This window comes from Carcharhinus amblyrhynchos, chromosome 2 (genome assembly GCF_965287045.1).
Source record: "Carcharhinus amblyrhynchos chromosome 2, sCarAmb.v2.hapA, whole genome shotgun sequence".
NCBI classification, from domain to species: Eukaryota; Metazoa; Chordata; class Chondrichthyes; order Carcharhiniformes; family Carcharhinidae; genus Carcharhinus; species Carcharhinus amblyrhynchos.
The window spans coordinates 107,084,779-107,111,947 of NC_137325.1; the positions used below are offsets into that span (position 1 = coordinate 107,084,779).

The 27,169-nt window shown below is 43.9% G+C and overlaps 1 protein-coding gene across 5 annotated transcripts in view; it reads left to right on the forward strand.

The window, feature by feature from the left end:
• The window catches only part of adam22 (ADAM metallopeptidase domain 22), a 290,976-nt gene that overhangs the window by 183,586 nt on the left and 80,221 nt on the right, over positions 1 to 27,169 (forward strand). For all 5 annotated transcript variants that reach the window (XM_080210663.1, XM_080210672.1, XM_080210680.1 and 2 more), the window contains exons 15-18: positions 4,346 to 4,445; positions 11,970 to 12,041; positions 14,185 to 14,277; positions 23,998 to 24,078. In XM_080210663.1, coding sequence (XP_080066789.1) covers positions 4,346 to 4,445; positions 11,970 to 12,041; positions 14,185 to 14,277; positions 23,998 to 24,078 — 346 coding nt within the window. The remainder of the gene's footprint in view (positions 1 to 4,345; positions 4,446 to 11,969; positions 12,042 to 14,184; positions 14,278 to 23,997; positions 24,079 to 27,169) is intronic.

Below are 27,169 nucleotides of genomic sequence, written 5' to 3' on the forward strand. Positions count from 1 at the left end.
GTTGCCCTGTGAAAGATGCTGCTCAGTTTCAGGATGATGAATTCTGATGCCGTTCTCAGGTAAGAAAGTTGTGCATGCCTCTGTCCTCTAAAATCTTTGAAGTGCTGTACCCTGCCTGTCAAAATGACCTGGAGTGGGGGCTGAGGAGGGTGTCTCTCATTCAGGTGTGGGGTTGATTTGATTTGAGTTAATTTGATTTCTTACTGTCACGTGTATTAATATACAGTGAAAAGTATTGTTCCTCGTGCATTATACAGACAGAGCATACCATTCATAGAGAAGGAAGAAAGACAGTGCAGAATGTAGGGTTACAATCATAGCTAGGGTAAAGAGAAACATCAACTTAATGAAAGGTAGGTCTATTCAAAAGTCTGATGGCAGCAGGGAAGAAGCTGTTCTTGAGTCGGTTGGTACGTGACCTCAGACTTTTGTATCTTTTTCCCAATAGAAGAAGCTGGAAGAGAGAATGTCTGGGGTACATGAAATCCTTAATTATGCTGGCTGCTTTGCCGGGCAGTAGGAAGTGTAGACAGAGTCAATGGATGGGAGGGTGATTTGCGTGATTGATTGGGCTACATTCTTGACCTTTCGTAGTTCCTTGCCGTCTTGGGCAGAGCAGGAGCCATACCAAGCTGTGATACAACCAGAAAGAATTCTTCCTATGGTGCATCTGTAAAAGTTGGTGAGAGTTGTAGCTGAAATGCCAAATTTCCTTAGTTTTCTGAAAAAGTAGAGGCCGCATGGGGGAAACCAGGACAGGTTGTTCGTGATCTGAACACCTTAAAAACTTGAAGCATTCGATCCTTTTACTTCATTCCCATTGATGTAAATAGGAGCATGTTCTCCTCTAAGCTTCCTGAAGTCGATGACATTCTCCTTAATTTTGTTGATATTGAGGGAGAGATTATAGTCGCCACACGAGTGCACCACATTCTGTCTGAAGCCTCTGGGTGGAGGGGTTTAGGATCACTCTCATGCCTGCGTGGTGTGTGTGTGTCTGGAGGGTCAGGTGGGAGGTTGGGTGACCTGTTCTTTCTTTGGTGGAGGGGGAAGGTGCCCCTCTGTACTGAGGTGTGGGCCTGTTCCCATTGTCAGCAGGGATTGCCTTCTGCTGTTGGGAGGGAGAAGGGCCTGTCTGTCAATGTTGAGATCAGAGCACCCTTTAACAGCGGTGTCCCGATCTCTGTAAAGCCAGCGTGGGCGGTGTGTTTTGCAGCATTCATAAATTTAAATAGTTGAGGTGGGTGAATCCCACCTGATGGGCGCTGCTAATGCCAGCGAGAAATACTCTGTGTTTCCCGCTAACAAGAACACTTGGAGAGCAAATGGATGAATTGCGCCAGCCTGAGCAACCCCCTGCCCCCCTAACCTACCTTTTCCCAATTAGATGAACTACACAATATGGCAGCTGGGAGGCTATCCTGGGATGTGTGTTTTCAATTCACCGCCCCCCCGAACCTCTCCTGACAAGGCTTGGTTTAATGGAATAACCAGGTTGCCAGCTAACACCCTCAGCCAACTGGCTGCTAAAACAGAAAACCTACCCCCCGTGAAGCTTTTTAAATGATACTTTGATTCTGGAATGATGTGTGTGACAAATGCGTGTTGTACACTTTGATATGTTGGATTTTATTATTTCTTTATTCGTTAGTCCAGTTCACTCCAATGTATCATAAAAATGCACGCTCCACTTCTCCTGCTAATGTTTCAGTTAAGAGGTTTATTTACTAACATCAAAAGAGGACATTTTGTTTTAATTGTTTTATCCAGTTAACTTGTTTCGTCACAAAATTTTACATTTATTTTCCATTCATCGAACGTAATATCTAGCTCCTAAAATACAAGCGATTAAGTGGTTGTTAATTGGATTTGAATACAGTACAATGATGAAAGGGTTATAGTATACAATAGTTAATTATGCTGTTCCCTAGCAGATAACAAGTGGTTCCATGAATGTTCAGTAATTAGTTGCTTTGATAATTTTCAACCTTGTTATACAGTGCACCCACAATCAAATTTATACGTATAATTCCAATTGATATTCACAGTAACTTCAGCCGCACAATGCCTCCTAAGTGATGGAAGAGATAGTTCTTATTTGTTATTTGCTTAATCTCAACAAACTTGAGGTTGTTCAACTTTAGGATAATTTTTTTTACCACAGAAACTGCTTGAACAGACTTCGTCTACTTCAGAACTCTTTCTTAGCCATGGTTTTTTGTATCTTCCTGTAAAATGCCAATCAGGATTACTATTTTTCCCATCCACAGATGTTGTTAATACAATTGATGGTTTAGAGGTGGATATCTATTAAATTCATTAATACTACTAATATTCATGGTAAACCCAATGACAGGCATTTTTTAAGCATCAGTGGAACACAGGGCTCTCAAATAAGGACGCTTAACTTCTCTGAAGAAAAGTGGGTAGTTCTGATATCTTAATATTAGTATCTCAGTCAACATTCCTTTTTAACCACAATACTAAAAATAGATCTATTGAGTATTCATCCTGTTTATGAAACCATCGAGATGGTGAGAATTTTACCAGCCAACAGAAGACAAGTTGGGAGGCAGGAACTGCAGAAAAATGATGGTGAAAGACCTCGAATCATAGAATCCTACAGTGCAGAAGGAGGCCATTTTGCTCAACTAAAGAGCAACCTAGAATCACCAATCTATCGAACCTGCACATCTTTGGACTGAGGAAAGATTCTGCAGCACCCAGAGGAAACCCACCCGAAAGACCCCCCCCACCACCCCAAGAGGAAACCCACACAGATACAGGGAAAATGTACAAACTCCACACAAACAGTGACCCAAGTCAGGAATCAAACACGGGTCCCTGGCGCTGTGAGGCAGTAGTGCTAATCACTGTGCCATCAGGATGGATGTCCGATATGTTTACATTGCTGGGGGTATTCCCAACAGTGGGAATGTCAGCAGATAAACTGCTGACCGACCAGAGAAAGGGTGCCAAAAAAGACAATTAATTAACTTATTCTCAGCTATTTTGCTAGCATCGGAATGACTCATAGCCATATGGGGAGCCTGCCTGCAGCATCAAGGTGCATTTCAGAAACTTGCTCAAGGCATCATGACGCAAGCAATGACCCTTTGTCCTTGTGACAATGGCCATCACTGCAGCCCTACTAGAGAGGTGACCCTTCCAATTGCCAGGGCTTCTCTGGCCCCAGCACAATGATACACTTGATTGAATTTCCTTCAAGTCTGCCTCAATAAGGAGGCACTGTTTTTTTCTTCTTGCACCCAGAGCAATGGCAAACTTGATCAGTAGTGCTGCCAATGTTGCTGAGCTTCTTTGCCCTCTGATTTGTCAGCAGTCCTGTCTTTGACTTCTTGATTGGGCACTGCCGGTAATATTGCTGCCACCGCCTCAATGCCCTCCCATGCAGGCTCAGGAATACACGCTGGATCCTGGCATTGAAAATCCCAGCCAATATCTGTGAAGTTGATTGCACTTCCTACGTAATCAATTCTGAACTGGTTTGCGATGTCCTGAGAATGTGACAAGTTGCTACATAAATGCAAGTTTCTTTCTTAAGATTGAACTGTGTCCCATTAATACCCCCAAATTCATCTGCTGGAAATAGGCATCTCCTCAGGTCAAAGTCGAGGCACTGAATTTAATCTTCAGATTAGCAGGTGTTTATAACTCCTGAGCTCCTCCCATGGGGAAGAGGGTAGGTTAACATGATCGGAACTGCCCTTTCTAATTGCTTATATTTTAACGATTCGATTATTGTTGCTGTTTCCTGAATATTTAAGCCTGACAAGTGACACAAACCAGGGGTGTGTCTTTGGTGTGGTATGAAATGTATATAAAAACATATTACAAGGGTAAAACATGAAGTTAAATTCGTGCTGTTTTAAGTTTTATTAAGCATGACATATTGGTCTCTAGTAAACACTTCACATTGATGGGAACAGTAAATGTTTCTTGCAGACTTTGGTAGTCTGTGTAAGATGTGTAAGAGCAGATTTTCTTTTATGCTTGCATGAAAAGCATCACATGGGTGGAACACTAATAAGCAAATCAGACAAGGAGGTTCACTTGCTCATAATATAGTCAAGCCAATTTTCCTCTATTTACATTAATGGTTGGAAAATGAGGTGAGCTTGTTTTTGTGATTTTTCATATCTTATTTCCTTATGTTTTTCACTTGTATGTTGCTTTATGCCCAAATGCTAAAGTTGAAAAATTTAGCTCATGGTGTTCCAAGTTTTCCACTGATTCCTGTTATTAGGATCAATAGTTATAATCATTGTATTTTACTTCCTGGCTTCCTTCCTAAGACATAAATATATCTTGCTAATACCTGCAGGTTTTATCTTCCACGGAAGTTTTCTAAGTGCAACATTGAAGATTATCAGGCATTTTTGAACAGTGGTGGTGGTCACTGTCTCTTCAATAAACCTACCCGTGTAAGTATCAGAAATAACTTCATTTTGCTGTGGTACCTATGTTTTCAAGCTCTTCCGTTCCTCATAAGGCAAATCGAAGAAATACAAACTCAGCCAAGGAGATCCATTCGCGGTTACTAAGGAAGGTTAGGCTAGTGTCATACTAATGGGTAAAGATCAGAAAGCACTGCCTGAAGCTGAGGGTGTGGGATGAGCTGAGCTCTCTAAGATCTGGCATGGACATGACAAGCTGGTCTGTAATCATTCTGTGATTCCATGAATTGTTCAAGTTTTTGTTATATTTTGTGTTACACTTCATAGACAATAATTTGATCAGAAACCATTTACTTTTATGCTTTGATTCATAAGTGAACAGTTACAGATACACAGAACTACAGCTTTTTTTTGAAGTTTTAGTGTTAGGTAACATTTCTGTGTGCAGATATTATTGATCTTCAGAGATGCAGAGCCAATCAACAAGGATCATTGTGGATATCAGGAAGGACATTACAAGGAAACTGTAAGAAGTCTCACAGCACCTAGTTAAAGTCCAACAGGTTTATTTGGAATCATGAGCTTTCAGCGCTGCTTCACCAGCTGAGTGGAGAGATAAGTTCACAAACATGGCATATGCAAGCAAAGACACATTCTTCACATTCCATCTGTAATTATCTTGCAATTGTTTCTTTGCCACATATGCCGTGTTAGTGAACCTACTTCTGCACTCACCTGATGAAGGAGCAGTGCTCCGAAAGCTCATGATTACAAATAAACCTGTTGGACTTTAACCTGGTGTTGTGAGGCTTCTTACTATGCCCACCCCAGAACAATGCCGACATCTCCACAGCATGATTATAAGGAATGGTTAAGGATGCTGAACTCGTTTTCTTACATTTAACAATTTAGCAATATTAACAATTTAACTGATTTAACAATAAGAATACAGATAAATTGCTCAGCATTGTGAGACATTTAAACTGACAGACGGAAACCCAACATTGGAAATAAGAAGGGAATTTGGTCAGGAGCCTTTTGACCCAAAGATTAGGGAATAAACTCGCAGGGAAGCCCATCGACGTGACTGTGTGTAAATGGGTTCAAAGCATTTTTGGAGGGAGAGGAATTTGAGGGATGTACTGAGAAAGTGTCTCAGAGGGTTGAGAATAGGGCAAACTGCTGGGTTGAATGGCCTTTCCCTTTTCCTTAAATTTTTTACTGTTCTTATTGGAAAGATTTATTGGTAATTTGCAGTTCTGCTACATTACCTTGTTGCAATGTTATTATTTACTATTAATTACAGAAAATGAGCAGCAACGCCCACTACCTCAGAATTGTTGCCTTACCGCTGTACCAAACTTTTCCTCCAAAACTCAATATTGTATTAATAGTATTAAAGCAAAATTCTGTGGATGCTGGAATCTGAAACAAAAACAGAAAATGCTGAAAAATCTAAGCGGGTCTGACAGCATCTATGGAGAGAGAATAGAACCCAACCCCCAAACGTTTTGCGTCTGGATGACTCTTTGTCTAAGCTCTAACGAAGGGTCATTCAGACTCAAAACATTGGCTCCAATCTCTCTCCTCAGATGATGTCAGACCTGCTGATATTTTCCAGCATTTTCCATTTTTGTATTATATTAACAGTGGTATTAATACCACTAAGATATCGCTGACAGGGCAAGTATATTGAGGAGGCAATGTTGTGTTGTTAATTCTGTGGTGGATTTAAAGTTTTCAGGGCACTGCCTCAGCCAAGAAAAATACCACTCTTTCTTACCTGTCACCACCTCCACCCCTCCCCCTCCATCCCCCACTCCCCCAACTCAGACTGAGACAGTGCAGCACTCCCTTAATAGTGACTCTCTGACAATGCAGCAAGTATCGACTTGATTCCTAAACCTCAAGCCTCTTGAAGGGAGCTCGAATTTGCATTTCTTGGGCACGGAAATGAGAGAGGGAGGTGCTTCCCACTGAGCGAGGGCAAACAGATAAAGGAAAAGAGGGCTCCCATTTCTGTACCATCTTTAACCGCCTCAGAATATTCAAATGCCCTTCCCAGACCTGGGATCTCTTCCAGTGTGTAGTCACTGTTGTAACGCAGCAATGCATGTGTACACAACAAGATCCACCAATTAACATTATGTTAAATGAGCATCGGGATAGCTTCAGAAACTAGTAATGTTCTGGCTTAATAAAACAATTTCCCTTCACCTGCTGCACATTCTTCTTGATTCAGGAAGCTAAACCATAGAATCTCTACCATGCAGACAGAGGCCATTCAGCTCATCAAGCCTGAACCGACAACAATCCCACCCAGACCCTATCCCCATTATTTCACATATGTACCCTGCTAATCTCCCAGACATTAAGGGGCAATTTAGCATAGCCAATCCACCTAATCCACATATCTTTGGACTGTGAGAGGAAACCAGAGCAACAGGAGGAAACCCACGCAAACACGGGAAGAACATGCAAACTCCTCACAGTCATCCAAGGCTGGTATCAAACCTGGGTCCCTGGCACTGTGAGGTTCATAAGAACTTAAGAACTAGGAACAGGAATAGGCCATCTGGCCCCTCGAGCCTGCTCCGCCATTCAATAAGATCATGGCTGATTTTTTTTGGACTCAGCTTCACTTACCGCCGGCTTATTATAACCCTTAATTCCTTTATTGTTCAAAAATTTATCTATCCTTGCCTTAAAAACATTAATGAGGTAGCCTCAACTGCTTCACTGGGCAAGGAATTCCACAGATTCACAACACTTTGTGTGAAGAAGTTCCTCCTCAACTCAGTCCTAAATCATCATCCCCTTATTTTGAGGCTATGCTCTCTAGTTCTAGTTTCACCCACCGGTGCAAACAACTTCCCTGCTTCTATCTTATTTATTCCCTTCATAACCTTATATGTTTCAATAAGATCTCCCCTCATTCTTCTGAATTCCAATGAGTATAGCCCCAGTCTACTCAGTCTGTCCTTATAAGCCAACCCTCTCAACTCCGGAATCAACCTAGTGAATCTCCTCTGCATCCCCTCCAGTAGCAATATATCTTTTCTCAAGTAAGGAGATCAAAACTGTACACAGTACTCCAGGTGTGGCCTCACCAGCGCCGTATATAGCTGCAACATAACCTCGCTGTTTTTAAACTCCGTCCCTCTAGCAATGAAGGACAAAATTCCATTTGCCTTCTTAATTACCTGCTGTACCTGCAATTCCTGCACAAGGACACCCAGGTCCCTCTGCACAGCAGCATGCTGCAGTTTTTTACCATTTAAATAATAGTTTATTTTGCTGTTATTCCTATCAAAATGGATGACCTCACATTGACCAACATTGTACTCCATCTGCCAGATCCTCGCCCACTCACTTAGACTATCTATATCCCTTTGCAGGCTTTAAGCGTCCTCTGCACACTTTGCTCTGCCGTTCATCTGTCCTGACCTGTGATAGGCTGCTGCAGCTGTAACCTCAAAGGGTTATGTCCTTTAACCTTTTGAAAAGCATTTTTCTTGTATCTTTGAACTGTTGCCGCTTCCAGGACTTATCCCAGTCACGGTCCGCATCTCCTCCCTCTTCGCCCCACCCCCCCCCCCCCGAAGAATTGTAGAGGTTGCAGGAGGTAGGCTTGTCATAAGCTCAAAAGGTTTTATTTGGCTTGATAAAGGTGGTGAGGGTTTAGAGGTCAGTGTTCTCCCCATCCTTGCAGAAATTGGGGAGGATGTAAACAGATGCACGATGTCAAGACCATTTTTTAATAGCCCACCTCGCTTTGACCTGATTGGAGCTGGGAACTTCATTGTCTGGGCAGGCAAGGTCACCACAACCTTGAATTTCTTTGCAACCAGATCTTTCCAGGCAGTACATGGATAACGTTGCTACTCTAGCCAGGCAGTAAAGCATCATTTTTTAAAAAAATGTTGATAGGATGTCAGCATCCCTGACAAGGTAAATATTTATTGTCCACCACCTAATTATCCCTACCACCTATTGTGGGAGTTCACTTCTGTTATCCCTCGAAGGCATGAAGACTGTGCTGGACAAAATATACACCATTACAAATAGCCTCAAGATGAAACACCCCATTGCCTTCTTCATTGTGGCCGGGGACTTCAATCAGACCAAGCTCAAGAGCGTCCCACCAAGATACCATCAACATGTCTCAATTGGGCCAGTGGGTTGACAAATGGCAGATGGAGTTTAATTTTGATAAATGTGAGGTAATACATTTTGGTAGATTGAACCAGACAGGGCTTACTCAGTTAATAATAGTGTTGGAGAGAGTTACAGAGCAGAGAGATCTAGGGGTACAGGTTCATAGCTCCTTGAAAGTGGAATTACAGGTGGACAGAGTGGTGAAGAAGGCATTCAGGATGCTTGGTTTCATTGGTCAGAACATTGAATACTGGAGTTGGGATGTCTTGTTGAAGTTGTACAAGACACTTGTAAGGCCACACTTGGAATACTGTGTACAGTTCTTGTCACCTTATTATAGAAAGGATATTATTAAACTAGAAAGAGTGCAGAAAAGATTTACTAGGATGCTACCGGGGCTCAATGGCTTGAGTTATAAGGAGAGGCTGGATAGACTGGGACTTTTTCATCTGGAGCATAGAAGATTGGATTGAGAACTGGCTGGGCAATAGGAGACAGAGGGTAGTTGTGGAGGGGACCTTTTCAGGCTGGAGGCTAGTGACCAGTGGTGTGCCGCAGGGCTCAGTACTGGGATCTCTCCTCTTTGTAGTATACATAAATGACTTGGAAGAGAGCGTAGGTGGTGTGATCAGCAAGTTTGCAGATGACACCAAGATGGCAGGGTTGGCGGGTACTGAAGTGGAATGTCAGGTGATACAACAGGATATAGATAGGTTGGTGCAATGGGCAGATAGGTGGCAGATGGAATTTAATCCTGACAAATGCGAGGTGATGCATTTTGGAAGGAATAATGCAGAGAGGAGCTATGTGATAAAAGGTAGACCGATTAGGAGTATAGACATACAGAGGGACTTGGGAGTGCAGGTTCACAAATCCATGAAGGTTGCGACACAAGTGGAGAAGGTTGTTAGGAAGGCTTATGGAATGCTAGTCTTTATAGGTATGGGTATGGAGTATAAAAGCTGCCGTCTAATGCTTCAGTTGTATAGAACGTTGGTTAGACCGCATTTGGAGTACTGCGTCCAGTTCTGGTCACCTTACTACCGGAAGGACGTGGAGGCTCTGGAGAGGGTTCAGAGGAGGTTTACCAGGATGTTGCCTGGCATGGAGGGGCTGGGGTACGAGGAAAGGTTGGAGAAACTGGGACTTTTCTCCTTGGAAAGACGGAGGTTGAGGGGGGACATGATAGAGGCATATAAGATACTGAAGGGAATAGATAGAGTCAATAGTGAGAGACTGCTCCCTAGACTGGGTACAAACACGAGAGGTCATGATTTAAGGGTGAGGGGGGAGAGGTATAATTTGGATATGAGAGGAAGGTTCTTTACGCAGAGAGTTGTGGGGGTATGGAATGCGCTACCGAGGAGGGTGGTGGAGGCAGGAACGTTGGACTCGTTTAAGGTTCAGTTAGACAGACACATGAGTGAAACGAGGATGGAGGGTTATAGTAGGGGCTATTAAATAAGGTGAGAACCTCGGGAGACACCGGAAATGCAGACTTGTAAGTTAACGTTTTTGTCTTTTTATTCCGTAGGTGGAGGTCCACCTCATTGTCAAACGAGGGGCATGCACACGGTGGGTCGTGCGTGGGCTGCTCTTGGAGGTTCCGGGAGTGGCCTAGTACTTTGTGTCGGTGTGTGTGCTTGATCGTGGACCGGTAGACGGGTGCTGCAACAGCTCGGTGACTAGCACTGCTAGCTGTGCAGATACATGGATTTGGGCCTGTGTCTGTGGGAGTTTGTGCATTCTCCCTGTGGTTGCGTGGGTTTCCTCCGGGCGCTCCGGTTTCCTCCCACACCCCAAAGATGTGCTCTTAGGCTGATTGGTTTACTAAATTGACACTATTCTCCCCTGAATCTGGCTAAGTTAGGGGTTCCATTCGTAGACACGCAGGGTAGAATAGGTGTAGGGTGATGCGGCGGCACGGGCTTGTTGGGCCGAAGGGCCTGTTTCCCGTGCTGTGTTGTTCTTTGTTTCTTTGTTTAAGACTGGGGAGTGACCTTGTAGAGGTCCATAAAATAATGAGGGGCATAGATTTGCTAGATAGTCAATATCTTTTCCCAAAGAAAGGGGAAAACTAGAGGGCATAAGTTTGAGATGAGAGGGGAGAGATACAGAAGTGTCCAGAGGGGCAATTTTGTTCACACAGAGGGTGGTGTTTTCCTTGGACAAGCTGCCAGAGGTAGTAGTAGGGGCAGTACAATTTTGTCTTTTAAAAAGCATTTAGACAGTTACATGGATAACATGAGTATAGAAGGATATGGTATGGGTCAAAAGTGGGCAATTGGGACTAGCTTTGGGGTTTAAAAAAAAGCAGATTGACACGTTGGGCCAAAGGGCCTGATTCCATGCTGTAAACCTCTACAACTTTGTCTCCTGTTCCACCAGAGGCCCAAACATCCTAGACCACAGCTACAGAAATATTAAGCATGCATACTGCTCTATCGCCTGCCCACAGTTTGTCAAATCAGACCACAAGGCTGTGCTCCTGTTCCCAGCCTACAAGCATAAACTGAAACAGGAGAATCCTTTAAAGAAAGTCGTGCAATGTTATTTTGAGGAATTGGATGATCTCCAATGGGACTGCTTCAAAGCAATTGACTGCAAAGAACTACAAAAGGTCATGAACGGAGCCCAGTCCATCACTCAAACCAGCCTTCCATCCATTGACAGCATCCAAGCCTTCAGACATTTCTTGATATCATGTTGAGTGAATCGAATTGGCTAAATTCTGGCGTATGAGATGTTAGGTACCATGGAAGGATGCTGAGATGGATTCTTCACCTGATGCTTCTGGCTACAGATCATTGCAAATTCTTCAGTCCTGTCTTTTGCCCTGTCATTATAGCCCTCCTATAATGAATGATATGGATATTTGTGGAGCCAGCTCCTTTGTTTAGTTGTTTAATTGCCCATCACTGTTCATGACGAGATGTGCCAGAACTGCAGAACTTAAATCTGACCTGTTGATTGTGGGGCCTTTTAGCTTTGCCTACTGCATGCTGTTTCCATTGTTTGGCACACAAATGTTGTGGCTTCACCAGGTTGACATCTTATTTTTCGGTTTGCTTCATGCAGTTCCTGGCATGCCTTCCGGCACACTTCATTGAACCAGTGTTAATCCCCAACTTGATGCTAATATTCGAGTGGAGGATGTGCCAAGCCATGAGGTTACAGATTGCAACTACTGATGGCCCACAGTGCCTCATTGATGCCCAGTTTTGAATTGCTAGATCCATTTGAAATGCATTTCATTTAGCACCATGGTAGGATCGCACAACATAGTGGAGGGTATCCTCAATGTGGAGGCAGGATTTTGTCTAATCATTGCATTAAAACTTGACTATTAAAGGCACTGTGATTTATAATTATTATGTTTTTTGACCAATGCAGCTTCTTGATCCTCCGGAGTGTGGCAATGGATTTGTCGAGGCAGGAGAAGAATGTGACTGTGGCTCACAAACAGTAAGTACCAACACTCAAGTCCAACACTCTCTATGCTTGTTCTTCATCAAATGTGTCAGTCAATTTGCTGATTAATCAGTTTTTATTCTGAAAGTTGAGATAATGATGTGTTAAAGAGGAAGCTGTACGTGCACCATCTGTTTTAAAAGTAGCCAGTCAGAGGCAGATAATCAGACCATTGTCAGCAGGTCAGACCATCAGTAAAAGATTTAGTGGATGTTCTGTGCCTCCATTTTAAGAGGGGTTATGCACAGTGATGGAGGGGAGGGCTTGGGTGGAATGCTCTTTCAGAGAATTGGTACAGACTCAATGACCGGAACTCTACCACCTCGCCAGCCACGGAATTGGAACAGGTGGGGGTCCGAAAGTGGAAATCTCTGTTGACTTCAGGCACGAATTTCCAATCTTTCCCAAGTGAGGCTTTAAAATCCCATCCAATGGATCATACCGGACTGTAGGGATTCAGTGATTATGGTTCTGTGGCTATAGGTACCTTCTCCCACGCAATTATGCAACTCTCCTTGGACTCAAAGCTTTTATCTTTCAGTAAGGCAGATAAAATGGGTGAACACTTCAATCTTAAACAGGCAAGGATAAGTATGATATGATTCAGCAAATCATGTGAACGAGGCTCCTTACACAAGCAGACTTGACATTAAGGATGAGGCATCTCTGGTGTATGAAATAATCTGAGAGCGAACACACAATTTAGAAGTTGGCAAAATCAACCAGAAGCACATCATAGTGACATCTAGAATCTGTATTGGGAGGGGCAATGAGGGTCACACTTGATGGACAATAACATAGCTCATCATTCACAGGAGTAATTGCAAAATGGATGTGATTCTACTTCCCTGGGTGAAAACTATATACATGTGATTAACACCCATGCTGCCATTGTGGTTCTAATATTTCCTAGATTTCCCAATCCTATTGCTACGTCTACCAAAAACGGGCAACTTTAGTAGACCAATTCATGGAAAATACTGAATAGTATTTAACCATGTTGCAGCTGGAGGCTCAGGGTGGATCTGATGGGCCTCACACAAGTCAATCTTTACAGCAATCACTTTGATGAAGAATGAGACAATAACCTATAAGTTACATTAAAGGGCATCTTGTTAAGGCATCAGGGTCTCACCTGCCCACTGGAGAGACTCATGCCCTGTCACTTTTTCCGGAAGGCTGATCGAGTTACAAGCTAATCAAGTAGTGGTGAGGACAGCAGCAAGCCTTCCCCTGGAATCTAAACCCTGGGGCTTAATTCTTGCCTTGTGAGAGTTGAGATCGTCAGAGGCTCAACACTGCCACAGGGGAGGCCATGGTTCCTGTCAGAAAAATACTACTAGAGTCCCAGAATTATGGAGCGATCTAGGCCACTGGTAAGTAATGTTTTGAGGGTGGGTAGGAGGGTTTTGTAATGTGGGGTTGTCAGGAAATGGGCACTCAATACCCCCCTGCCCCATCTCACTGATTTCCAGGCCCTCAATCAGGCAGTGAGTGCTTTAATCAAGGGTCCTTCTGTCCAGTGCCCCTTCCCAGAGGTGACGAAGAGCCTACACAGTTTTACCTGGCGACAGCAGCTGTCTTGTATTATGAGCAGCAGGATGAGCCCATAAATGGTTATTAATTGGCCACTTAAAGGCCTCAGTTGGCAGCAGGGTAGAAACGTTGACCATGGGCCTTCCACCCAGAATGTAATTCAGGCAGAGACAATGTTCCAGTATGCCACCATCCCACCTAGGTACATGTGGCCTTTTTGCCTCCAAACACACCACCCGTGAGTGCATAAGGTTCTGGCCAAGATGTGTGTGCCTGCTAAATCCATGCAAAGTTGTAAAAGATAATGATGTAGAAAGGTGAATGCAAGAGAAAGACTGCACTGAATCGTGGTGGATGTTGAATATTAACTGGGAGTAAATTTCACCTGCATTTTCTGGCAAGTATTTTCAGATAAAAGCAAAGCATGTGTTGAAATGGTGCTATCATAGCTATATCTATGGCAAGTCAGTAATTTCTGTTGGACAACACTTCTGTTGCACTGCGTATCTCACCCTGAGCAATACTCACTGGTGTGTATGTATTTATAAATTATTCCATTTAAATTGCCTGCGCATAATACAGTTATTTCACATCTGCACAGGAATGTAGCAAGGAAGGAGGAAACTGCTGTATCAAATGTACTCTTACGAAAGGAGCCAAATGCAGCAATGGACTCTGTTGTGAAGAATGTCAGGTAAACAATTTCACACGTGGATTTTGTGATTAATAATTGGCTAAAATGAATACAATAGCCCAAAATTGCCTGGGGCAATAAATCTTGGCCTTTCCAGTGACAGTCATATCTTATCATGAGCCAAAGAAATGTTACAACAGGATTATGTCCACTGGTGACCATCGTTTGTCATTGCCTGGTGGCAACATCTTCTGGTCCTGCTGCTATCAATGGGATTTCCCATTGAATCCACCCCAGACTGCTGGGAAACAATATGGCACTTCCTGGGTGCAGCACTGGAGTATTAGCCTAAGTTTCTACGCTCAAGTCCTGGAATAGAAGTTGACCCCACAACTTCCTGACTCAGAAGTGAGAGCCTGACAAACTGAGCCTCTGCTGATACTGTAACAATAAAGTCAATGATGTCAGCTGTCTAATCTCTCAGTTCCACCTGAAACTGCCAAAGTCAAAATGAATGGATCCCTCAAATAACTATCCAGAGATTTAACAGAATGGAGGTGGTGATCATTTTCATCTTGATGCTTCCATTGTTTGCTGGAGCAGACGAGTGAAGGAGCAGAGAGAGAGCTAAGATTTTACCTGTTAAAAACCTGTTTAAAATAAGTTTAAAGCACTTTGTTCTTTGTAGAACTGTTTAAAGCATTTATTTATTGTATTTACTGCTTTAAGAATTCTGAGGGAGTGGTTAGAAGGGATTTGTGGGCCAGACAGCTTTAAATCAGCGCCAGGTTTAAAAGGAGGCCTGGTGTAGACAGCGGGCAGCGGAGTGAGGGGGAAGCAGAGTGAGTTATTAGGGCTTAAGATCAAAAAGGGCTGGAGGGAAAAAAGGCCAGGTGAGTTCGTTTGAAAAAACAAGGAAAAAAAAATTTTTTTCAAGACTACTACAGTGAATAATGGAGGGGCATGTGATGTGTGGTTTCTGTATGATGTGGGAACTGGTGGACCCCAGGGTCCATCCCAGTGACCATGTCTGTAGTAAGTGCAGGTTGCTGGAGGAGCTCCAGCTCAGGGTGGATGAGCTGGCATCTGAGCTACAGACACTGAGGCTCATCAAGGGGAGAGAGGGTGCCATTGTCAATGGGGTGCAAGTGACATCCACCCCCCCTGGACTGGCTAACTCTAAGGGTCAGGGACAAGAGGGGGCTGCTGGGAGGAGGAAGGGGGGTGAGGAGCGGAGGCCTCAGCCTCTTAATCTGCATAACAGGTTTGAGGTTCTTGCTTCCAGTCTGGACGAGGACGAGGCAGGTGAGGTTGGTGAGCAAACTGCACACGGTACAGTGATGCAGCAGGACATAGGCAAAGAGAAGGGGAGAAGGAACGTAGTTGTAATTGGGGATAGTGGGGTGAAGGGTATTGACACTGTCCTTTGTCACAATGACAAAGTGCACAGAAGGGTGTGTTGTCTGCCTGGTGCTCGGGTCCGGGATGTCGCAGCTGGGCTGCAGAGGAACCTGGAGTGGGAGGGTGAGAATCCGGTCGTTGTGGTACATGTGGGTGCCGGCGACGTAAGCAAAATGCGGACTGAGGATCTGGGGAGGGAGTATGAGAAGCTGGGAATGGAATTAAAAAGTAGAACCGACAAGGTGGTTATCTCTGGGCTACTGCCTGAACCGAGTGCAGACGGGCGTAGGGTTGACAGGATTAAGGAAGTGAATGGGTGGCTCAGGGATTGGTGTAGGAGGAATGGGTTTGAATTTATGGGGCATTGGCACCAGTATTGGGATAGGTGGGACCTGTTCGGGCGGGATGGGGTTGGTCTGAACCGTGCTGGGACCAGAGTGCTGGCGAATCGAGTAAAGAGGACTGTAGACAGGGCTTTAAACTAATTGGGGGGGGGAGGCTGCGAGGGTAGGTGATGTTACGAGGTCTAAAGTTAAGGAGAGGGTACAGGTAAGGGAAGAGGCCGAGGATGTCCCAATAATAGAGGGAGTAGGGGGCGTGAGTATGGTTGGTGGCGTTACGGCAAATAGGGTCCAGGTGAAGGCTGGGATGAAAGCGCTTTATCTGAATGCACGAAGCATTCGGAATAAAGTGGATGAGCTGGTGGCGCAGATCGACACAAATGGATATGATCTGGTGGCCATTACAGAGACGTGGCTGCAGGGTGACAGGGACTGGGAGCTGAATGTACAGGGCTATCAAGTGTTTAGGAAGGATAGGCAGGAGGGAAAAGGGGGGGGCGTAGCTCTGCTGATTAAGGATAGCATCACGGTGGCAGCAAGGGATGATATTGGAGCCAAGGAGCAGAACGTGGAATCGTTGTGGGTAGAGATTAGGAACAGCAAAGGGAGGAAGATGCTGGTGGGTGTCGTCTATAGGCCCCCGAATAATGATCTGGAGGTGGGGCGGGCTGTTAATGCGCAAATAAGTGCGGCGTGCAGGAATGGGACAGCCATAGTTATGGGGGATTTCAATCTGCATATTGATTGGTCGACCCATGTTGGATGCGGTGGGCTTGAGGAGGAGTTCTTGGAATGCTGCCGGGATAGTTTCCTGGAACAGTGTGTGTTGGAGCCGACGAGGGAGCGAGCTATCTAGGATCTGGTGTTATGTAATGAGGCAGGTAGAATTAGGGACCTTGTGGTGAAGGATCGTCTTGGGGAGAGTGATCATTGTATGGTGGAGTTTCTGGTGCAGATGGAGGAGGAGAAAGTGGGTTCCCAGACACGCGTACTTTGTTTGAATAGAGGGGAGTACGGTAGGATGAGAGAAGAATTGGCGAATGTGGACTGGGGGAGCGTGTTGGAGGGAGGGTCTGTTTAGGAGCAGTGGAGGATCTTTAAGGAGATCTTTCTTGGTGCTCAGCGGAAATTTATTCCGATGGTCAAAAAGGACCGTAGGAGGAGAGGTAATAAGCCGTGGATAACGAAGGAGGTGAAGGAAAGTGTTAAATTAAAAGCGGAGGAATTTAGAGTAGCTAAGAGTAGTGGGCGAGAAGAGGATTGGGAGAGGTTTAAATGTCAACAAAGATTGACAAAGAAGTTGATAAAGAAGGGTAGGAGAAACTATGAAGCTGGGCTAGCGCTTAATATAAAAAAGGATAGCAAGAGTTTTTATAAATATATAAAAAGGAAGAGGCTGGCTAGGGTGAATGTTGGTCCTTTAGAGGATGAGAAAGGGGACCTAGTGGTAGGGGATGGGGATATGGCTAAGGTATTGAATAACTTTTTTGTTTCTGTCTTCACGGAGGAGGACGTGAATAATTTGCCGGGTGTTAGCGATGGAAAGGTGGTAGGACTGGAGGGTCTTAATGACATTACTGTTACTAGAGAGGCGGTGCTCGACAGACTGGAGGGACTGATTGTGGACAAGTCCCCAGGACCGGATGGAATGCAACTGAGGGTTCTGAAAGAAATGGCGGAGGTGATAGTGGATGCCTTGGTGGTTATTTTCCAGACGTCGCTGGATTCCGGGGAAGTGCCGGATGATTGGAAAACGGCTAATGTTACGCCGTTGTTTAAGAAGGGTGCCAGGCAAAAGGCGGGGAATTGTAGGCCGGTTAGTTTAACGTGGTAGGTAAAATGTTAGAATCTGTCATTAAGGAGGAAATTGCGAGGCACCTTGAAGGGAATTGCTTGATAGAGCAGACGCAGCACAGTTTCATTAAAGGGAAGTCGTGTCTGACAAATTTACTGGAGTTCTATGAGGATGTGTCTAGGGCAGTGGATAGAGGAGAGCCGGTGGATGTGGTCTTTCTAGATTTTCAGAAGGCGTTTGACAAAGTACCTCACAAGAGGTTATTGCAGAAGGTCGAGGGACATGGAGTTGGGGGTAGGGTGTTAGCGTGGATAGAGGATTGGTTGTCAAATAGGAGGCAGAGAGTGGGGGTCAACGGGTGCTTTTCGGATTGGCGGATGGTGACTAGTGGAGTGCCTCAGCTTTTTACCATTTATATAGATGATCTGGAGGAGGGAACCGAGTGTAGGGTGTCGAAATTTGCTGATGACACCAAGATTGGGGGAACGGCAAATTGTGCGGAGGGTGTGGAGAGTCTGCAAAAGGATCTAGATAGGCTGGGTGAATGGGCCAGGAAATGGCAAATGGAATTTAACGTTGGCAAGTGTGAGGTGGTCCACTTTGGTAGGAATAATGGTAGGAAGGATTATTACTTACGTGGCGAAAAACTGCAGCAGGCGACGGTGCAGAGGGACCTAGGGGTCCTTGTGCATGAGTCGCAAAAACCCAGCTTGCAGGTGCAGCAGGTGGTCAGGAAGGCGAATGGGATGCTGGCCTTCATAGCGAGGGGGATTGAATATAAAAGTAGGGAGGTCTTGCTGCAGCTGTATGGGGCATTGGTGGGGCCGCAGCTGGAGTACTGTGTGCAGTTTTGGGCGCCGCACCTGCGCAAAGATATTTTGGCCTTGGAGGGAGTGCAGAGGAGGTTTACTAGGCTGATACCGGAGTTGAGGGGGTTGAGCTATGAGGAGAGGCTGAATAAACTGGGCTTGTACTCGTTAGAGTTTAGAAGAATGAGGGGAGATCTCATTGAGACGTATAAGATGATGAATGGGATGGATAGGATAGAGGTGGAGAGACTCTTCCCGCTCAGAAAGGACAGTAGGACTAGGGGGCACAGCCTCAAGATAAAGGGGGGGCGGTTTAGAACGGAGTTGAGGAGGAACTTCTTCACTCAAAGGGTGGTGAATCTCTGGAATTCTCTGCCCGTTGAAGTGGTGGAGGCTGCCTCGCTAAATATTTTTAAGACGCGGGTTGATGGGTTTTTGATAAGAGAGGGGATTAAGGGTTATGGGGAGAGGGCGGGAAAGTGGAACTGAGCCACGACAGATCAGCCATGATCTTATTGAATGGCGGGGCAGGCTCGAAGGGCTAGATGGCCTACTCCTGCTCCTATTTCTTATGTTCTTATGTTTCTGAGTGTTTATGCCAGTTTTTTCTGGATGTGTTCAGAAGTGGGTGAATCGAGTGTTTACAGACACCAATTTTACAAAATGTGACCTGATCCAAGCACAGGACTCTTATTAACATATCTTAATGAGGCTAGCCTTAACCAATGCAGCTGCTGGCAAGTTTTTGCACAGATCCTGCATGGGATGCCACCACTTAGCATTCGTAAGTGGAATGTCGGTTTCTCTCACAAAAATTTAATGAACACAAAGAAATTTCTATCTCATAGAATATCATTCCAGCTTTTAGATGCAAGACCATTCCAAGTTGTGCTGCTGTGCTGGAGGGCAGTGTTGGGTGGGAGTTGAGGGAGAGGGTGTTGGGGACATGATATTTAAGCAAGGACACAAGTACAGAGTGGTTTGCATCCCTTCAGGCTGAGCAGACTAGGGTACTCAACTGTGTGATTGTTCTCGCCACTCCAGTCCAGCAATGTGCTAAACAATGTGTTTAATCAAAATGCAAGTTTCACCTTTTTAGGTTTTAAAAACCCAAGCTCCTGCTTACAAAACTTGAAAGCAGAAAATAAGCAAATCTGTCACACAGGCTTCATCATTTTTCTAAGTAGCTTATCAAAATGATGTTTTCATACAAATATTGATTTTAAGTCCTTGACTATTTAAGTGTTCAGGTGCAGCTACTTGGAGCTAATTGGGTTCCTTTTATTGCGAGCACTGTTACTGTTCAAAAGTACGTGTGCAGGCACATTCAGAATGTTTGAATAGATATGGAGCCACAATGAGATGTGAAGGTTAGCACGTAACAACAGAGCTTGTTTACAGCGAAGATTCATTTCGCTGGATTCAGGGGAAGTGCCGGAAGGTTGGAAAACGGCTAATGTTACGCCGCTGTATAAAAAGGGTAGCAGGCAAAAGGCAGGGAATTATAGGCCGGTTAGTTTAACGTCTGTTGTAGGAAAAATGCTTGAATCCATCATCAAAGAAGAAATAGCGAGGCATCTTGAGAAGAATTGTTTGATAGAGCAGACGCAGCACGGATTCGTTAAGGGGAAGTCATGTCTGATGAATTTATTGGAATTCTATGAGGATGTGTCTAGTGCGGTGGATAGAGGAGAGCCGGTGGATGTGGTGCTTCTCGATTTTCAGAAGGCGTTTGATAAGGTGCCGCACAAAAGGTTGTTACAGAAGGTTAGGGGACATGGAGTTGGGGGTAAGGTGTTAGCGTGGATAGAGGATTGGCTATCTAATAGGAGGCAGAGAGTGGGTGTCAATGGGTGCTATTCGGATTGGCGGTTGGTAACTAGTGGAGTGCCCCAGGGATCGGTGCTGGGGCCTCAGCTATTTACCATTTATATAGATGATCTGGAGGAGGGAGCTGAGTGTAGGGTGTCGAAATTTGCTGATGACACAAAGATAAGTGGAAAAGCAAATTGTGTGGAGGGTGTAGAAAGTCTGCAGAGGGATCTAGATAGGCTAAGCGAGTGGGCGAGGACCTGGCAGATGGAATAAATGTTGGCAAGTGTGAGGTTATCCACTTTGGCAGGAATAATAACAGGAGGGACTACTGTTTCTTGGGCGAAAAGCTGCAGCATGCTACAGTGCAGAGGGACCTGGGGGTCCTTGTGCATGAGTCACAAAAACCCAGCCTGCAGGTGTAGCAGGTGATCAGGAAGGCAAATGGGATGCTGGCCTTCATAGCGAGGGGGATTGAATATAGAAGTAGGGAGGTCTTGCTGCAACTGTACAGGGCACTCGTGAGGCCGCGGCTGGAGTACTGTGTGCAGTTTTGGTCGCTGCACTTGCGCAAGGATATTTTGGCCTTGGAGGGAGTGCAGAGGAGGTTCACTAGGCTGATACCGGAGTTGAGGGGGTTGAACTATGGAGAGAGGCTGAATAGACTGGGCTTGTACTCGTTGGAGTTTAGAAGGATGAGGGGGGATCTTATTGAGATGTATAAGATGATGAATGGGATGGGTAGGGTAGAGGTGGAGAGGCACTTCCTGCTCAGAAAGGACAGCAGGACTAAAGGGCACAGCCTCAAGATAAGGGGGGGGCGCAGTTTAGAACGGAGTTGAGGAGGAACTTCTTCACTCAAAGGGTGGTGAATCTCTGGAATTCTCTGCCCGTTGAAGTGGTGGAGGCTACCTCGCTAAATATATTTAAGACGTGAGTAGATAGGTTTTTGGTAGGCAAGGGAATTAAGGGTTATGGGGAGAAAGCGGGAAAGTGGAACTGAGCCACTTCAGATCAGCCATGATCTTATTGAATGGCGGGGCAGGCTCGAGGGGCTAGATGGCCTACTCCTGTTCCTATTTCATATGTTCTTATGTTATGTTCTTATTTGGATTCTCAGATATATTGTTCAGTTAAAGCTTCATTATTTGGTTAATAGAGTTTGTTTTATATCGAAATCTTTTCAATGTCGTCATTTGATATTCTTCATTCAAAGTACAGCTAGATCCCAAGAAATACTGCATTTAGATAAAACATGATTCTAATCCATTCATATTCATTTGTGATCTTTTAGAAAAACATCCTCAATTTGAGTGAGCTGATGGTATTTAAATTCTGAATGCTCTCTCCAAGTGACTTAACAGGTTTAAACAGTAAGTTGAGCCAGGCTTGGACCATCTCCGGTCAATGCTGAGTTAATTGATCTCAGATGGGTAATGGGACAGTACAATCAGCTTCAATGCCTTTCAGCCAGACAATGGAAGAATCAGCTGGAGGTGAACTCTTCCAAGTCACTACTCCTTGCTGGAAGTGCTAGGTCTGGATTTTCTCTAATGAGGCAGGAAGGTCAAGTCAGGATAGTTTCCAATGCAGCAGACACATCTCCATTTAAATGACCTCTTCACATGCACTAATTCTGCTCTGGGAGGGTTATGTTGCATGCTTGTCTGATGTACACCTTTGACGGCAAAAATGGAATCTGCCTGAAATGGCAGTGGGACCCATTTTACAATGCTGCCTCACAAGTACAAATTTCAGGTAGCGACTGAATACGGCTAGCTCCCTCCGGAGCATGTGAGCCACCAACAACCAATGTCATATTACTCCTTATTAATGGCCACTTGGGTGAATTAGTAAAGGGCTGTGGAACTGACCCTTAACAAGAAAGTGGGAAGTAGAGAAAATTGGTGAGATTAAAAATAAATGATTTGATTCCGTTTGAAAACTTGAAGTAATTTCATCCAGTTTCATCACCTTTATATCAATGAACTCTTGATTAGAATATGTTTCTACACTCTGACTATCGTATCGTTGCAATTATTCCCTGTACTCAACGTCTTGGTCTAGATGGCAGAGGGATGGGAACCATCTATTGCAAAACTTTTCACAATGTTGTAAAACCTTCCACTTAACCCAATAACTGAGGATTGACTTAATGATCAGTTAATTGAATTAATTGGTTTGAGGAGTTCCAAGAATATTTGTCGTTATTACCTAAACAACTTTGAACAAATTTCTCAAATTGTCTTCATATGGGAAAAGTTCTGGGAGCACAGCTTTATTAATTACCTCAGTATCAAGTTAATATTAAGGTAATTAGCAGTAGCACTCAAGGCAAAGTTAAGAGAAACCTTTTCCCCAAAGTGAGTTGTTATAATTTTGAGCGCATTATCTGAAACAGGTGATGGTAGCAGATTCGATGATAACTTTCTAAAAGGAATTGGGAAAGAGGAAATTAAATTGCAAGGCTATGGGAAAAGGGCAGGAGAATGGGGCTAATTGGATAGTTCTTTCAAAGGGCAGACACTGGTGGATTTGACTTCTTTCTATGTTGTGTCATTCTACAATTCTGTGATTTGTTTACCTTGTACCGATCTTTCATTCCTTGATTTGATTTGATTTATTATGGTCACATGTATTAGTGTGCAGTGAATAGTATTGTTTCTTGAGCACTATACAGAAAAGCATACCATAAATAGAGAAGGAAAGGAGAGGGTGCAGAATGGAGTGTTGTAGTCATAGGTAGGGCGTAGAGAAAGATTAGCTTAATGTGAGGTAGGTCCATTCAAAAGTCTCATGGCAGCAGGGAAAAAGCTGTTTTTGAGTCAGTTGTAAGTGTCCTCATACTTTTGTATCTTTTTCCCAATGGAAGAAGGTGGACGAGAGAATGTCATTGATTATGCTGGCTGCTTTTTCAAGGCAGTGGGAAATGTAGACATTGTTGGTCGATAGGAGGCTGATTTGAGTGATGGACTGGGCTTCGTTTGTGACCTTTTGTAGTTTATTGCGGTCTTGGACAGAGCAGGAACCATACCAAGCTGTGATACAACCAGAAAGAATGCTTTCTATGGTGTGTCTGTCGAAGTTGGTGAGAGTTGTAGTAGACATGCCAAATTTATTGAGCAAGTAGAGGCATTGATGGGCTTTCTGAAGTATAATGCCCCATGCAGTTGAAAATTATACAAAAAACAACAATTGATCCTCTGGCAAAGCAAGGAGACAGTTATGGGTAAGGAAAGCCAGTCAGTGTTAACTGGCACACTTAAGCAGGAAATGACGCAAATGTCCAGAATTACTGGTCTCTGAAAGGATTTTGAGGCTTCTGCCTCCAGAATACCACCTGGGAATCTATTTCTCACAATGATTCCTGCTGTGAAGAGATTACTTACTGAAGTTTGCATTTGCAGCTAGTTGCTTGCGTCCATATCATAGCCCATTGTTGAAAACTGCCTCATACTAAAATAGAGTAATAATTGCAAACAATTTAATTTTGTATACACTTCTCGGTAAATCTCTTGTTTTCTGAATCATGCCAAATCAGCATGAAATTTGTTGACACTCAGAAGAATTTTCCTTATCTAATTGAAATTCAAACATTGACCATTGTTTATTACTTTTGCAGTTTCAACAAAATGGATTTGTATGTCGCAAAGAAGTAAATGATTGTGACATTTCCGAGACCTGCACTGGAAATTCTAGTGAGGTAATTACTTTTCACATATTTAATATTAAATCTATGTTATGAAAATCCCTGAAAACTAAAGGGGAAAATATTGCATTTATTTAACACTAGGGGATTGATTAAGAAGGGAAAAATAGAGTATGAAAGTAAGCTCACGGGGAACATAAAAACTGACTGTAAAAGTTTCTATAGCTATAAAAAGAAAAACTAATGTAGTATCCTTACAGTTAAAAACTGGAGAATTCATAATGGGAAAGAAAGAAATAGCCAAGGAATTAAATTCATACTTTGTTTCAGTCTTTGCAAAGGAAAATATGAATAATGTACCAGAAGCTCTGAGAGAAACAAATTTTAGTGAGGAAGGAAATCAACATTAGTAGAGAATTGGCTTTGGGGAAATCAATGGGATTGTAGGTGGATAAATTTCCAGGTCCTGATAATCTTCATCCCAAAGTACTTAAGGATGTGGCCCCTGGGAGTAGTAGATCCATTAGTAATTATTTTTCAAAATTCTTTAGACTCTGGACTGGTTCCTACAAATTGGAGGTTAGCTAATGTAAGCCCGCTATTCAAAAAGGGAGGTAGAGAGAAAACAGGGAACTGTAGACCAGTGAGTCTAATGTTGTCAGTACTGGGGAAGTTGCTATTGTGTAGGAAGTCGGTGAGGCCATATCTGAGGTATTGTGTGCAGTTTTGGTGTCCTGATCTGAGGAAGGGTGTCCTTGCTACAGAGGGAGTACGGTGAAGGCTTACCAGGCTGATGTCTGAGATGGCAGTTCTGTCATATGAAGAGAGGCTTCAGTTAGGATTATATTCACTGGAGTTTAGAAGAGTGAGAGGAGATTGGGCATGGAAACTTAGAAAATTCTAACAGGGATAGACAGGGTAGATTCAGAAAGAATGTTCCCAATGGTGGGGAGTCCAGAACTAGGGGTTAAAATTTGAGGACAGGGGGCAAAACTTTCAGTACTGAAGTGAGGAGAAATTTCTTCATCCAGAGGGTGGTAAATGTCTGGAATTCGCTACCACAGGAAGTAGTTGAGCCAAAATGTTGTGTTTTCAAGAAGAAAGTAGATATAGCTCCTGTTGATAGATGGACCAAGGAATATGGGGGAAAGTAGGGATCAGGATATCGAATTTGTTGATGAGCCATGATCAAAATGAATGGCAGAGCAGGCACTAAGGGCTGAATGGCCTACTCCTGCTTCAAGTTTCTATGTTTCTATCCCAACCTTAGGATATTGCAAAGACTTTTCCAGCCAGCAAGGTACTTTTCAAGTGTTGTCTCTGGTATAATGTAGGAAATGTGTCAGCCAATTTGAGAACGGCAAGCTCTCTCAAATAGCAATGTGATTGGCCAGGTAATCTATTTTTGTGATGGTGATTGAGAGGTAAATATTGGCCATGACACTAGTGCCACCTCCCATGTCCTTTCCCATAATAACACCATGGGATTATTTATGTCTACTTGAGAGAGAAGTTGGGACCGCAGTTTAACATCATATCCAGTAGACACACCTATGACAGTACAGCACTCACTCATGACTGCGCAGGTGTTCCAGCCTGGATTACTCAAATCCTGCAGTAGAACTTGGACCCACTCCTTCTTGGCTTTCCAAACATTACTGTATGAATGTTTGATGTATTTGTATGAACTTTATGTCTGTTAATCTCTTTCTTGAGGTTCGCGGAGGTGAAGTTCCCATGAAATCTAGCAAAGAGTGAAATCACAAACAATTGACACATTTTTTAATGGGGGCCAGTTGGATAGGTTCCAGCCATATGTGGGTAGCATTGGTTTGTGCAGTTACTGTACGGCAAATTGTGGTTCAGTACCTGTATACACAGATGGGGAGAGCTTCTGACAATACAAGATGTATTGGAAATTTTAAAAAGGGACAATCCTCATTTAAGAAAAAAAGCATCACCTCAAAACTGGCAGACAATATTAGTGAACATTTCAAAATTGAACAAGGTTAGTATTTTCATTCTGGATCGGGAGATTCAAACATTTCCAAATGAATCTCTCCGTTTGGGCTGCACTTAAGCTGCAACCATACCAGACATTGCTTTCCACCTGTGTCCTAATGTTGCTTTAAAAAAAGAGAGCTAAATGCCCACAGTCCGGACTAACGGAAAGAATTTGCTACCGGAGCCTCAACACCATTTTCCCTTCAAAATGTATCCCGGTCGCTGCTCCGTCATGTCTGCCATTTCCTCAGGGAAAGAGAGGAAGGGAAACATGGATAAGCAAACATTTGTTTGCGTGATGGGCAATGCAATGTGTGAAAGTTTGTAAGCAAATACCCAATCAAGAAAGTGACAAAAGACAGGACTTTTCTGTCTATCTGCCTTCCTTGTGATGAAAGCAAAGCATTAACTAAGTATAAAACAAAAACAGAAAATGCTGTGGGGAGAGAATAGAGCAATATTTCAAATCTAAATGACTCTTCGTCAGAGCTGAGAACAAAGAGAATCAGCAAAGATTTATACTATGAGGGTGGGTGGAGGGGGGTGGATGGAATGGAACAAAGGGAATGTAAATGAGGGTACAGAAGGCTGAGAAGGTGTGAAAAGTGTCCATTAAGTGATCAGAATATGAAAATGGCAGAACAGAAGTACAGATAGTTAAGGGACTGCCTGAAGAGTGTGGCAGTTTCCCTGAGGGCGGAGCTAGGAGAGCTGGAATGGAGAAGGGGGAAAATGGAAGTGAGAAAGAAGGATGCTAAAATGGATGAATGAGATTAAATGAAACGAAACTAAATAAATGAAAATGGGGTGACGATAGAGGAGAGAGTTCATCCTGTGAAGTTATTGAACTCACTGTTCAGTCCGGAAGACTGTAAAGTGCCCAATTAGAAGATGAGGTGCTGTCCCTACAGTTTGCGTTGGGGTTCGCTAGAACATTGCAAAAGGCCAAGGAGACATGTGGACAGGACAGCAGGCTGGTGTGTTGAAGGTGGATACTAATAGGCGGTTTATCACCAGAAATGCAGACAGAGGTCAAGGCAGGGAAGAGAAGTGTCAGAGATGGACCATGTGAAGGTGATAGAGGGGTGGAAATTGGAAGCAAAATTGATGCATTTTTCCAGGTCCAGATGAGAACATAAAG